The sequence below is a fragment of the Staurois parvus genome, unplaced genomic scaffold (assembly GCF_062004578.1).
Source record: "Staurois parvus isolate SC_StPar_1 unplaced genomic scaffold, SC_StPar_1.0 ptg000549l, whole genome shotgun sequence".
Lineage (NCBI taxonomy): Eukaryota > Metazoa > Chordata > Amphibia > Anura > Ranidae > Staurois > Staurois parvus.
This window is the reverse complement of record NW_028318345.1, coordinates 4,270,833-4,285,305: the sequence shown is the minus strand read 5'-3', so window position 1 is coordinate 4,285,305 and position 14,473 is coordinate 4,270,833. Positions and strand designations below refer to the sequence as shown.

The window sequence follows — 14,473 nt, the reverse complement described above, 5'->3', positions numbered from 1 at the left end:
TAACAAAAGATTCCTGTTTTATCCAGCAATCTCTTATGCACTTGACAGAAATATAGAACAAAAAGATAGATAGACAGGGATAGCCCTATAATAACAATTTATTTGAGCATGAGAGTGTCTAAGGCCATTGTGCTTGCAAAGGCTGTTACACTAAAATAGTGATTGCAGTAACCGCCAAGAAAAAAGATGTTGAAATAATATAAATGGACATGTGCAGTTCATTTTATTTCAAATCAAAATTTTGACAAATTTTTCATTATTTGGACATTCGGATGTATCCAAATTTCCGAATACAACAATAACAAATTTCAATGAATTCAACTGAAACATTAACAACATTTATTAATTTCTTTCAGATCCAAAGAAAACAAATTATTCAAATTAATTTGATAATAGCTTGTTGTTAAGGAGCAGGGAGGCCTCCTGGCTGCCGTGTATTTAAGAGTTTCAGAAGCCCTTTAAGAGTTTCAGAAGCCGGGAGGCAGGGTTTTAGGGTCATGTGACTGCCGTGATTCGCTGTCACAGAGGTCACATGATCGTAAAAGGTCCCGATCGCAAGGGGAGATTGGGACCTTTCCATGAGTCACGGACATATGTGCTGGGAGAGTGCAGGGCACGCGCTCTCAGCACTTATGTGTCTTCTAATGGCACACAAATATGCGTCCGCTCGGCGTCAAGGTCCAGACGCTCGGTGTCAAGGGGTTAAAAACCATGATTCATCTGCTGTCAGCGGGATTTTCATTCTTGTCACTGGCTCCTGCCGTCTGACAGCTCTAATTCCCAAGGAGGATAAAAAAACAAATGGGCGTGGCCAGCCTATGACATCTCTTTGTTTTTATTTATTTTTGACACTCTTTTGGTGAATAAGTACATGTATAGTGTGCCTCATATTCATTCATATGGGGGGGTGGGATCTGGGGGCCCACTTGGTAAAGGGGGTTTCCAGATTCCAATAAGCCTCCTGCCTGCAGACCACCAGAACCACAGCCCAGTGTTGTGGACAAGAGACCCTTGTTCCCATCAACATGGGGACAAGGTACTTTCCCCAAAGCACCTCCCCATGTCAAGAGCATGTGCCTTGGTATGGTTCGGGGGCGTTCGCTTGGTCCCCCCCCCTTTCCTGAGCTGTCAGGCTGCATACTCTAATAAGGGTCTGCTATGGAATTTGGGGGGTCTCCACATTTTTTTAATTTTGGCTTGTGGTTCCCTTTAAACACTAGGGGACCACCCACAGTACATATACTGCGGCAAGGCAGCCCCTGTGCGCAGGATCTTGTATACAAACATGATCCTCCATTTCCGGGTAGGGGGCGCGCGTGAGGTACTCGACAGCGCTACCCGCACCGTCGATCGCAGCCCCTCGAGTCAATCACCAGGTCCTGGCCACTGATTACCCGCTGGCACCCGGTGATTACCGGCAAACACCAACAGGGAGGAGGGCTGCATTGTTTACAATGTTTACAATGCAGTTCTCCTCCCTGTCAGTTTGGGCACAGTGCCCAAATCACTGCCGCCCCTATCAGTGTGCTTACAGTGAAGCACACACCCCCTGTCCCCTAGTAAAACACTCCAATCACACAGTTAACCCTTTGATTGCCTCGCATTGTTAGCCCATTCCTCCCCAGTGCCATTAGTACAGTGTCAGTACTTTTTTTTTTTGTCAGAATGTCCGCCACAGTCCTGCAGTCCCTCCATAAGTTGCTGATCACCACCATAAGTCACTGATTGCCGCTCATATTAGTATAAAAAAAATTCAGTATCTATACCGCCATTTATAAAAGCTATAACTTTCACGTAAACCAATTAATTTACACGTATTGGGATTTTTTTTTAGCAAAGACATGTCGCAGAATACATTTTGGCCTAAATTTATGACGAAATTTGATTTTACATTTTCTTACTGGACATGTTTTATAGCAAAAAGTCCAAAATATTGTTTTTTTCTCAAAATTTGCAGTCTTTTTTTTATGGCGCAAAAAATAAAAAAAAGCACAGGCGATCAAATACCACAGAAAGAAAGCTCAATTCGTAGGAAAAAAAGGACGTAAATTTCATTTGAGTGCAACGTTGCATGACTGTGTAGTTGTCAGTTAAAATAACTCAGCACCGTAACGCAAACCACTTCTGTAACTGCTTCCTTACTGCACTATAGAAGAAATACTGCTAAAGAGCGACACGGGTGTGCAAAATCATGTATATATATGTGATTCATACTCCCGCGGTTTTCACGCCCCTCCCAGATAACATCAGATTGCCCCTCAGTACACCAGTAATCACATTTAACCCCTTGATTGCCAGGAACATGCTCATACACAATAAACATCTATTGCTAGTATAGTGTATGAACGGATCAATATCTTTGATCAGATCAGCACTATACCATCGTTCACATTAGTATAGTGTTCCCAAAAACACCGCGTTAGTGGGATCAGCCCCAGCACCTGCCAGCATCTGTGTTTAGCCCCTACGCTTCCCCCCTTTCTCCCCCAGCAAGTGCAGTGTAAGTAGGTCATTGTCACATTGCACACAAAACCAGTGTTTGCAGAATCAGGCCTGATCTCTGTTAGCACTTGCCGGTAAATTTTGATGACTCTCATATGCAGCAGAGTGCCAGTACTAGTGGTGCTCTACCTTTTGGAGAAATGGCAAGCACCAGTGGTCTAGTACATCCTGGTCTTTCATATACCAGCACTGCAGTATCACTTGGTGATGTGGCGAGTCCCATAAGTGCAGTACAAGCTGGTGCCGTGGCGAGTACAAGTATTGTCCCGCAACCACCAAGAATTTGCACACAGGCCCATAGAGCCCATAGTATCCTATCCTGTGCTTGCAAATCCCAATTGGCAGCCCACACATTCTGCAGCATCTGTACTTCCCCCCATTCACTGCCCAACCCGGAATTCAGGTGGAAACAGCAAATTTAACTACTCCCCTTGATTTTTTGGAGCTGTTTTTCACGGAATATCTGTATGCATTGACCGTGGATCAAAGCAATTTATATGCACAACAATTTATTGCCGGCAACCCAAATTTAAACCTTGCCAGACCATTCGCATGTAAATCCAATACGGTTTACAAATTTACATTTTCTTTGGGCTTTACCCTCAACATGGGCATTACTAAAAAAATAAATTGCGGTTGTATTGGTCCAGAGACCCGATTCTTCACACGCCCGTGTTCTCTGCTGCCATGGCCAGGCATAGATATGAGAATATAATGTGTTTTATGAATTTCAACGACAACGCACTCTGTCGTCCTCGGGGTGACCCTGAATTTGACCGCCTCCACAAAATTCAGCCCCTCGTAAATCACCTTAAGCAAAAATTTGCAAATGTCTATACCCCCCAGGAAAACATCTGTGTTGATGAGTCCCTCATTAATTTTTCTGGCTGCCTTTCATTCGAACAATTTCTCCCCAGCAAGTGTGCCAGATATGGGGTCAAGATGTATAAGACCTGTGAGAGTACAAAATGCTAAACATATAAGTTTTGTATTTACGAGGGAAAAGATAGTCACGTGGAGCTCCCCGGATGCCCAGACTACATTGGGAATAGTGGCAAGATAGTTTGGGACTTGGTGTCATCCTTTTTCCATATGGAGTACCACTTATACGTGGACAATTTTTATTCAAGCATGCCACTGTTTAGACATTTGTACAATCTTGGATTGGCGCATGTGGCACCGTGCGACCTAATGTATGCCCACCATTAGACGTGGGTGGATGCATGGTGGTATATTCTAATGGTGGGCATAACACACACTTTTTCTGGCAGAGATTTCTTCCCTTTTTTTAATTCAGCCCACAGGCTGCATACAAAAAAAAAAGAACATAGCATATATACTCAACAAGGACCAGCAACGTACTTGTACATCACTGGACTTTGAATGGTTATACCAGGATGATGCCTACAGCTGCAGGCATCATCCTGGTATGATTTTTTTTCAGCTGGCAATTGACTTTCATGTAAAAGCAATCCTAGCGCCTAATTAGTTGCAGGATTGCTTTTACAAACAGCAGGAGATGATACCCCCCTTCCCCAGCTGCCTTCCATGGCCTTCTTGGACAGTCCCATGCCATCGGGGGAACCTAAGAATGCAGCCGGTGTTTCTGCGAGCTGACCATAGAGCTGATTGGAGACCGGAATGGTGCCAATCATCTCTATAATCTAAGAAATCGGAAGCTACAAGCATTTCATCACTTCAGTTTTGCAGGATATAAACAGCGCCATTTGTAAATTGGGAAAGCTTCTAATCCCACCGATCTTGGTTTGATTAGATAATGGAAGGGCAGAGGAGATATCTAGAGTCTGATAGACCCCAGATTTAAAAAAAAAAAGAATATATGACAATGCCCATTGAAGTTATAGGGGTTATTTACATTCCCTGTGATAGCATTAAAAGTGATCAAAAAAAAAATGAAAGGGACAGTGTAAAATTAATTTAAAAATGTGTGCATGAGCGTTGACCCACCGCTGGTATGTAAACAGCGGTTGAAACATGCATGTGAGGTATTGCCATGAACGCCACATCAAGGGCAGTAATTCTAGCATTAGACCTCCTCTGTAAATCTAAAATGGTAGCTAGTGAAAAGGATTTTAAAGCGTTGCATATGGATATTAAAAATGTATGCAGTTTGTTGCCATTGCACGGGCATGCGCAGTTTTAAAGCATGTCATGTTTGGTATCTATTTACTCTGCATACCATCATCATTTATATTTTACCAATTAATTAGCCAATATATTGGGTTTTGGGCATTAAAAATAAAAAAAAGTGTATTTAAGAAAAAAAATATTCTGTTTGAAAAATCGCTGTGTGAGTACTATGTGACATAAAAAATTGCAGCACCCACCATTTTTGCAGCCTATTCTGAGAACCAGAATAGGCTGCAAACATCAAGGAGCAATGCAGGATTTACCCTACAGCAAATAATAGAAACTTAGCAGTTGAGGTCCTTCTGTGCAAACATTGTGTATTGCTTTTACAGAGCCTGGGCACCAGAAAAGAGCTTCAAACTTTGAGACATAAAGCAGGATTTATCCTGAAGAAAACATTAGAAATTTTCCAGCTGAGGTACCACTGGAGAAACAATGTATGGTATCTTTACAGTGCCAGAGCACTGGCAAACTTTAAGGCAAAACACAGAATTTACCCCTCAGTAAATATTAGACATTTGGAAGCTGAGGTCCAGTTGCTGAAACATTGTTTCACATTTACATTGCTGGAGCACAGGAATAGTCAAAAACTTTGTGGTGCATTGGAGGATTTACCCTACAGCAAACAATGAAAATTTGAATCTGAGGTCAAGCTGCAGAAATATTGTGTGGCACTTTTACAGTACTGAAGCACTGGAATAGGCCAGAAGAGGTGCCAGAATGTGTTAAGGGTGGCAGGTATCTTTTTTTGTTCAGGTGACATTTGTTTAGTTTGTAGCATCAGTATAAAGGGTATAGTAGTTATTTGCAATGAAAGGATGGTTCATTTTAATGTAAGTGAGCCAGTCCATAAGAGATAGGTGGATTCACCTCTCCATAACCAAATGTCATTGTCCAGTGCAGGGGCGGACTGACAACTCATGGGGCAATAGGGGATCATGGGGCCCCTGTGTTCCCATCCACACACAAACCATACCCACAAAAGCCTGTGAAAGGTACCAGTGGCATCTCATGGGGCCCCCTACTGACCCCGGCACCTCAGGCAGTGCCCGAGTGCCCAAATGGTCAGTCCGCCTTTGGTCCAGTGCATACTGTACAAGCTCCAGCTAGTGTTTCAGCCTGGAGACTCAATATTTCATGGAGTCTTCTTTTCTGAGACTGCCTGCATCAGCCCTGGACTCAATCCAGCAATCACATTGTTCAGGCATTGCCTGTGAGTTCTGCCTGTAGCCAAGTTTGACTGCTGTGTTTTAAAAAGCTCATAAAACTGCTCAGAGGCAGCTGCCATGACCTCTGCTACTGCTACTATTAGGCAGTTCTATAAAAAGGTACTTATTTAGCACCTTTTCAATATTCCACAAAGCCTATAAAAGGTACCAGGGGCATTTCATAGGGCCCCCTACTGACCCCGGGCCCTCGGGCAGTGCCCGGATACTCGAATGGTCAGTCCGCCCCTGGTACTGGCCCTTCTAAGCCAGCTGACCTGAGTTCAAAGGCATTATTACAAAAAATTTGATATGGCTAAATTCACTAGGAGTACAATCCTGTCGCTAACCCATGGTAGTGGCAAATCCAAACCTCATCTATACTGTAGATATGTGACAGCACCTCCAGATACCTGATTGTATAGCTACTACGAGCTCTTTTTTTTTAACCACTTGCCCTCCGGACCATTTACCCCCCCCCTTCCTGATGAGGCCATTTTTTGCTATTCAGCACTGCACTTGTGAGGGACCGCCTAGCGGCACCACTAGCACTCCCCTGGTCAGGCGTGCCCAGAGCACGGAGTCTAAGTCCCAGGGTACTTGTTCACCAAAGCCCCTGATGGTGGGGATGGACTTGGAGTACCCCGAGACCAGGTCGCAACGACTGAGCACACCTGTCAGTGGTAGGGGTGTTCGCCAGGGGCTCCAACCAGGGAGAGCCAGGTATGAGGAGGTCGGGTGACCCCGTTGGGATGGATGGCTGAGCAAGTCCGAAGTCAGACGGGCCGAGTTGGTAACGTAGAGGACGGTACGGTACAAGGGAGCGGACAGAGAATCGTCGGGTCACACGCCAGGTCAGCAACAGCAGGTCAGATCTAATGAGGGGCATTCAGAAGAGAGGTCAGGCAAAGCAAGGGTCTGGGCAGGAGAAATCAGCAGGTCAAGAGCAATCCAGGTCAAATAACTTACTAGGTACAGGTTCAGATTCACAGGATACAGGTAAGACCAGAAGGCACTGAATGACAGCTCAGGGCCATTTAAATATCCCGCCCTGCGCTGCCATTGGTGCCCAGCGGGCGGCCGCGGCTTCTACTGCGCATGCGCAAACTCGTACGCCGCGGCCGGCCCGGACCTAGTGCCCGTGTCCCTGCACAGGGCGGTGCACTGCGCCTGCGCCGGGTCCATCGTGGCGGGGATCGAGGAGATCCCTGACAGCACTATTTTAACTGATAATTGCACAGTCATGCCACTCTGTACCCCAAAAAGTCCTCTTTTTAACAAAAATAGAGATTTCTTTTGGTGGTATTTGATCACTAATGGGATTTTTTTTTCCCGTGATATAAATGAAAAAAGACAGAATATTTTGAAAAAAATTACACTTTCTACTGTCTGTTATAAAAAATATGCAATAAACTCAAATTTCAGCATAAATTTAGACCAAAATGTATTCTGCTACATGTCTTTGGTAAACAAAATCCCAATAAGTGTATATTAATTCGTTTGTGTGAAAGTTATAATGTTTACATGGTATAGATACTGGAATTTACGCAGCTTTTGCTTTCCGACTGCCTATCACATTTCCTGAGGTGCTAAAATGCCAGGGCAGTACAAACACCCCCCCAAATGACCCCATTTTTGGAAAGTGGACACCCTAAGCTATTTTCTGATAGGCATGTGGAGTCCATGGAAGATTTATTTTTTTTCCACGAGTTTTTGTACACAAAGTGGTCATTTAAGTGGTATATTGCTCACAAGTGCCATATGTATATTTGGAATTACACTTCAAAATATACACTGCTACTTCTCCAGAGTATGGGAATACCACATGTGTGGGATTTTTTTGGGAGCCTAGCTACATACAGGAGCTAGAAAGTTGATGATATGCTGAGTAAATAGCTACCAAACATGACATGCTTTAAACCTGCACACACCCTGTGCAACGGCGACAAATTACATACATTTTTAATATCCATAGGCAATGTTTTAAAAGGTTTTACAGGCTACCACTTTAGATTTACACAGAAGTTCTAGTGCTATAATTACTGCCCTAGATCTGACATTTGCAATGATACCTCACCTGCATGGTAGAACCGCTGTTTACATAAAAACACAGGGCTGACACTTGCATTCAACATTGTGCACGAGTGTGCTTTAATTTGTTTTTATTATTTATTTTTATTTTCAAATAAATAATGAATGCAAATCTTCATCGATCGACGTGGATGAAGAAATCTCCGCCCAAAAAAATGTAAAAAATATATGCCGAAGCATAGAAGCATTCCACCCATTGACCACTGCAGGTCCCATGCTTGGGCATATATGTTCTTTTTTTTAACTGCAGATGAGAAATCTCATCCAACAGCGCTGCACTCACTGACGTTTTTTCTGAGAGCACACCCTGTTGCTGTCAGAGTAAACAGATCGGTGCTGTAGCTGAATGGCTTTCCTGCAAAGAAAATAACAATGGTTAACAATAAAACACAGTAACGATAGAACATGAACTCAATAAAACAACATTTTTTAAATCTGTGCCAAAAAATTGTAAAATTCTATATGCCAAAGCATAGGAGCGATCCACCCACTGGCCACCCCAGGCCCCCATGCTTGGGCATATGTGTTCTTTTTTTAACTGTGGATGTTAAATCTCAATATGCATAAATCTAAGTGTCAGTTAGTGTCAGACTGTCAGCCCCAATATTGCCCCAATATTGCAGTCCCGCTATAAGTTGCTGATCGCCGCCATTCGTAGTATACGAAAAAAAAATTCCAGTATATATACACCACAGTTTGTAGATGCTGTAACTTTTGCGTAAAGCAATCAATATACGCTTATTGGGATTTTTTTATCAAAAATATGTAGCAGAATTCATTTTGGCCTAAATTTTTGAAGAAATTAGATTTTTTAAATGTTTTTATTGGATATGTTTTACAGCAGAAAGTAAAAAAATATTGGTTTTTTTTTTCAAAATTGTCAGTCTTTTATTGTTTATAGGGCAAAAAAAAACAGAGGTGATCAAATACCACCATAAGAAAGTTCTGTTTGTGGGGAAAAATTATATAGATCTCATTTGGGTACAGCGTTGCATGACTGTGCAATTGTTAAAGTACGCAGCACCGTGTAGCAAAAAATGGCCTGGTTATGAAGGGAGGTAAATCATCTGAAGCTGAAGTGGTTAATAAATATGATAAAGAAAAGTTACATAAAAAGAGAAGCAAAAGAAGAAAAAATCATGAGGAAAATAAGCTATGCATAATTATTTTACACATAAAGAGGTATAACGCATTACCTACTCCACTTCAAATTAAAATAACTTTTCTTCTTACTGACCCAAAATAAAGTATAAATCTAATTTATTCCACCTTTCATAATTTGAATCATTTACTGACTTTAAAGGAAGGGGTGTCCTCCACCCTCTAGAATGCAGGGATTAAAACTGTAGTTACGCATTGTAAATTATTATTATTATTATTATACAGTATTTATAAAGTGCCAATAGTTCGCTCAGCACTGTACATTACAGAGGGGGACAGAACATGTGACAGAACAATACCAATACAATGCAAAACATGAGGGGATTGAGGGCCCTGCTCTTTCGAGCTTACAATCTAGGAGGGAGGGGGTGGTGGCACAGGAGGAGATAGCTGTGGGGGATGGAGTGGTAGGAAGAGTGGAGGAGGTCGGCAAGTTAGCAGGGGGTGGTATAGGCTTCCCTGAAGAGATGGGTTTTCAGGGTGCGCCTAAAGGAGAGGAGAGTAGGTGATAATCTGATGGGTTGGGGCAGGGAGTTCCAGAGGATGGGTGACACCCTGGAGAAGTCCTGGAGGCGGGCATGGGAGGAGGAGACCAGGGAACTAGAAAGAAGGAGGTCTTGTGAGGAGCGGAGTGTGCGTGCTGGGCGGTACTTGGATATTAGGTCAGTGATGTAGTTCGGGGCAGTATGGTGGACAGCTTTGTACGTCAGCGTTAGGATTTTGAATTTGATCCGTTGCGCAATCGGAAGCCAGTGGAGGGATTGGCAGAGGGGGGTGGCGGAAACGGAGCGGTTAGAAAGGTGAATGAGTCTGGCAGCCGTATTCAGGATGGACTGAAGCGGGGATAGCCAGCGGCGAGGCAGGCCAGTGAGGAGGGAGTTGCAGTAGTCGAGTCATGCTATGATGAGGGAGTGGATGAGCTGTTTAGTGGTTTCTGGAGTTAGGAACGTGCGGATTTTGGCGATGTTGCGGAGGTGGAGTCTGCACGAGTTTGTTAAAGAGTGGACTTGGGGCTGGAAGGATAGGTCGGAGTCCAAAATGACACCAAGTACTCTGGCCTGCGGGGCGGGTTTGATGGTGGCGTTGTTGGACATGATGGAGAAGTCAATGGCATGCAATGTCATTATATGATCCGATCACTTTAGCAGGGCAATAGAACAGGGCTGTCCATGCATCAGCAGACAACGTCTCTATTGTGACTTCATTTATGGTTCTTAGTTTTCAAAAGTAAATGGGAATTATTTAAAACACTTCCACAAACTATATAAAACTTTCTGCCATGATGTCTTCAACATTAATCTTTGCAGAAAGTTAGGCGTTTAGGTGATACCCTGTATTAGCTAACTTAAGTTAATAAAGATGCAAGCTTCTGAAAGCCATTAGGTCCCTTCTTCAGGCTTTATACAATTTGATTCTACTCCAACACTGATCTGAAATATCTGGGGAGCATTGGTCCACTTGCACGGGCACCTAATATCGCCTTGGATAAAGATTGTAGTTCTGTATCTTTAGTGCCAACATAAGAACAATGTACAGGATGGATTTCTAAAGCTAAATTGAACTAATTCTATTTCACAGTTAGTTAAAAAGTAAGAGTATTTCTTCAAATGTTCTTCTAAATTTGTTGGATAAAAACATTTAGGCTAGCTATACAACTACATTTTTGGCTAAATAATGCTGAATCTGCTGAAATTTTAGCCACTGGTGACCCTGTCAGCATTAACCGGCTCCACAAAAGTCAACTGAAAAATCAAAAGGCCAGAGTGAAAATATGTCACCTGAACAGTGTCTGCATCCTAACTCAATGATGGCTGAAAGCTTTGGATAAGGCTAGTTGTAAATTCACAAGGGTATCTTGTCAGTTGATACAGCATGAACCTTCATGTACACAGGGCATTTTTGCAGCCACTTTTAGAGGCTTCAGGTGTTTTTTTTACTGCTTCCAAACCACCCTCTACGTTATCCTATATGTCCATACACACATAGACTTTTAGAGGCTTTTAGCAGCAGTAGCGTTTACCAGCAGGAGAAAAAACAGGGCCAGTGATTCCAGGAGCAGCAGCGTTTTGGCAGAAAAAACATTTGAAGTGGCAAGTGTTAATTCATTTAAATGGCCAGAATAAATTATCGGTCTGGCCAATGAAATGAATTAACACTTGTAAACACACCTAAACGCTTGTTAAAGCGTTAGATACTTTTATGAGCATCAGGCATTTTTTCTGCAAAAACGCATAAAGAGTTAATTCATTTAAATGGACAGAATAAATTATCAGTCTGGCCAATTAAATGAATTAACACTTGTAAACGCACCTAAACGCTTGTAAAAGCGTTAGATCCTTTTATGGGTGTCAGGCATTTTTTCTGCAAAAACGCTGCTGCCTGGAGGACAGCTTCTAGGAGTTTTTTAACACCCTGTGTGCATTAAGAGCTGAACAGAGCTGTTTAACCGTTCATGTCACCAATCTAAGTTCAAATCCTAAGTGAAAGATGTATATCCACAGCTCATCTGCCCACATTAATCATGTTTATCAAAAGTGATTTACATTACTGCTTTGCTTGTACTGTAATCTGTGTTAACTAGACGTAACATGTCCTGGTTATATGACTTACCCTCACTTTCTTCCTCAGAGCTGTCCGCATTTCCATCAACATCCATCCCAGCTGCAAAAACATCAATTAATTTGAATTAGAACCTGTGTATTTCTTTGAAGTCTTTCTTAAGTGGTTCTGAAAGTTGAAGATTGTTTAATTTTAGCCCTGGTTCACACTGATGCAGTGCAGAATTTGCAGCGTTTTCTGTGCGAATTCCAAACCACTTCACAATCGCACCCCGTTCATACGAACCAACGCGGGTGTGTATGTTAAGTTAACAACACCCGACAACGGTCCGCAAAACGCGGTGCGATGTGCAGAATTGGATCGCATAGGTATGAATACCCATGCGATCTGATTCTAGTGTGGACCAAAAAAGGGTCCTGCACATTTATGGTGTGGGTGCGGTGCGAATAGAGCCATACAGAATGTATAGCTCCAATCGCACTGCATACAAATCGCATGTGATCTGTACAGGAATGCCGCACTGGTGTAGTGTGAACCTTGGCTAATGCATTCTCTGCATTAAAGTGAAAAACTTTCAGTGTACAGCTCCCCACTGGCCACCCTATACCTGAGTCCAAACTCAATCCAGCAATGTGCATGAGAGCACAGGTTCTCTCTGCTCTTTCCCTCCTCATTGGCTCAGACAAAGCAGCGAGAGCTATTGGCTCCTGCTGCTGTCAATCACAGCCAGCGAGGAGGAAGCTGGGGGAGGAGCCAATCTGCACTTTGTGTATCTTATGGACACACAGAGGCGGCGCGGCAGTGAGCATGCACACGTGCCCCCATAGTAAGCAGCTTGTTATGGGGACACTTGGTGGGGAGGAGGAGTCCGGAGTACTGGCAGGGGACCCAGGAAGAGGAGGATTGGTGCTGCTCTGTGCAAAACCATTACACAGAGCAGGTAAGTAAAACACGTTTGTTATTTTAAAATTAGCGAACATTTACAATCTCTTTAATTTTAAGTTATAATAATGGATTACCTTACTAATGATTTTTTAGAATAATGACAGCATCTTTATTCATTATATTTATCACTTTAAATAGCACCCACCCTTAAAAGAGTATCATTTGATTGTTTTCGCCCTAGGTCTTGGTATGAAGACTATTCATATTTTCCTTTCTCTTTTTCTTCCTTTTGTTTTGTAATTTCTCTTCTGCTCTACATGCCTAGTTGCACATTTTGCCATGAAGTAGGGTGAATTCACAACATGCAGTAAAACACCTGTCACTGCAAGGACACACAAAGAACAAGAACTGCTGTACAGCAACATCAGTGGAGTGTACATGTACACTTCAAATAAAGTTTTTACAAAAAAAGGGAGCTGTGTGATGCACTGAATGGTGTACTACATTGCCCCCTACTGCAGTCAGGAATGGCCAGCTGTCTGAGAGGTCACGTGCTCCAACAGCTGACCATTCTAGTGTAAATTGGTCCATATGCCACATTGCTGGAGGTGCAGATGTATGATCCAGCAATAATGAGGGTTCCCTTTTGTGTGTGATACTTTTTAGTAGATTGATATGGTTGCACAATTTGCAAAGCTTTGTTTTTTTGTTTGTGTTCCTGTAGTCAGAAAAAAGTTTCCAGTAAATTAAAGTGGTTGTAAAGTCTATTTTTAAAAAATTTAAATAATAAACAGGTTTATACCTGCTGCAAAGGTTCTCTACAAGAGCCGCCGCTTACCTCCTCTTCTGGGGTCTCCTGCTGGCGATCTTGATTCCTCCTCTTCTGTTTCTGCCCCAGAGCAAAGTGCTCGCTATGGGGACAGATGTGTGGACTTGCTCCTGAGCTGGGCTGTGTGTGTCTATAGACACACACAGCGAGGCTCAGACCCACCCCTGCTTTCTGCTCATTGAATTTGACTGACAGCAGCAGGAGCCCTGGCTCCTGCTGTTCTCAGCAAATCCTGTGAGGCCAGGAATAGAGGGAGAAAAGACCAGCAACCTGCACAGTGCTGGATAGGTTTGGAGTCAGGTAAAAGTTGGGGGGGCAGTCAGTAGAAGGTTTTTTACCTTAATGTAGTTTATGTACCAGCAAATATACAGTCTCAGTATTTAACAGGAGATATTACCAGAAGATGGCTTCCATTACCAGGGGTATTGTACCTTCTTGGCATAGGCCGTAGAAGTGTCTGCAGTCTGTACTGGTCCCTTGTCATAGCACTGCTTACTGGATTGTACAAAGTGAAGAAGGAGCCTTCCCTTAGCTGTCCCCCCTCATCTGGAACCTGACCCTATCCTAAGCACTGTTCTTTATAAGTGGGTTCCTTTACCTACCGCACACTCACCAGCAATGCACCAAAAAGACATGGGGTCCCTTTAAAAGGTTCCCTCACCCAAGATGGCCGCCAATGTTTCTTTGAGAGTTCAGTGTCCAAATAGGCTACTTTCATCTGTCAGGGCTTTGTACTGAATCACTGAGGGATCAATTCCCTTAGGAGATCTTTCCCACCCAATTATGGCATGTAACTACCTGCAGGTGATTTCAATGTTTATCATTTCAAAGTGTTATTAAATGTATACTGTAATGTACAGAAAGCTGTATTTCTTACTATACCTTTTACTATAGTATGCCATATGTAAGCTAACTGTGTGGATAAACCAAAATGTAGCATTAACAGCAGAGAAATTCTAAAATGAATATTAAGACACTAAGATGTTTTCATTGAAGCCCAGATTTTGTTTGCAGGTATTGTGACAGTTGATTTCAGTTATACATCACTTTTTCATAGCAAAGTGTAATTAAAAAAACATTAAAATAACAG

At 42.8% G+C, this 14,473-nt stretch overlaps 1 protein-coding gene across 1 annotated transcript in view; it reads right to left on the bottom strand.

Annotated features, from left to right (window-relative positions):
* Positions 1–14,473, bottom strand: part of LOC149451072 (transmembrane channel-like protein 2-A) — a 133,591-nt gene that overhangs the window by 118,955 nt on the left and 163 nt on the right. Inside the window, exon 2 of the mRNA XM_089691036.1 lies at positions 11,721–11,771. Within this exon, the coding sequence (XP_089547162.1) occupies positions 11,721–11,771 (51 nt within the window). The remainder of the gene's footprint in view (positions 1–11,720; positions 11,772–14,473) is intronic.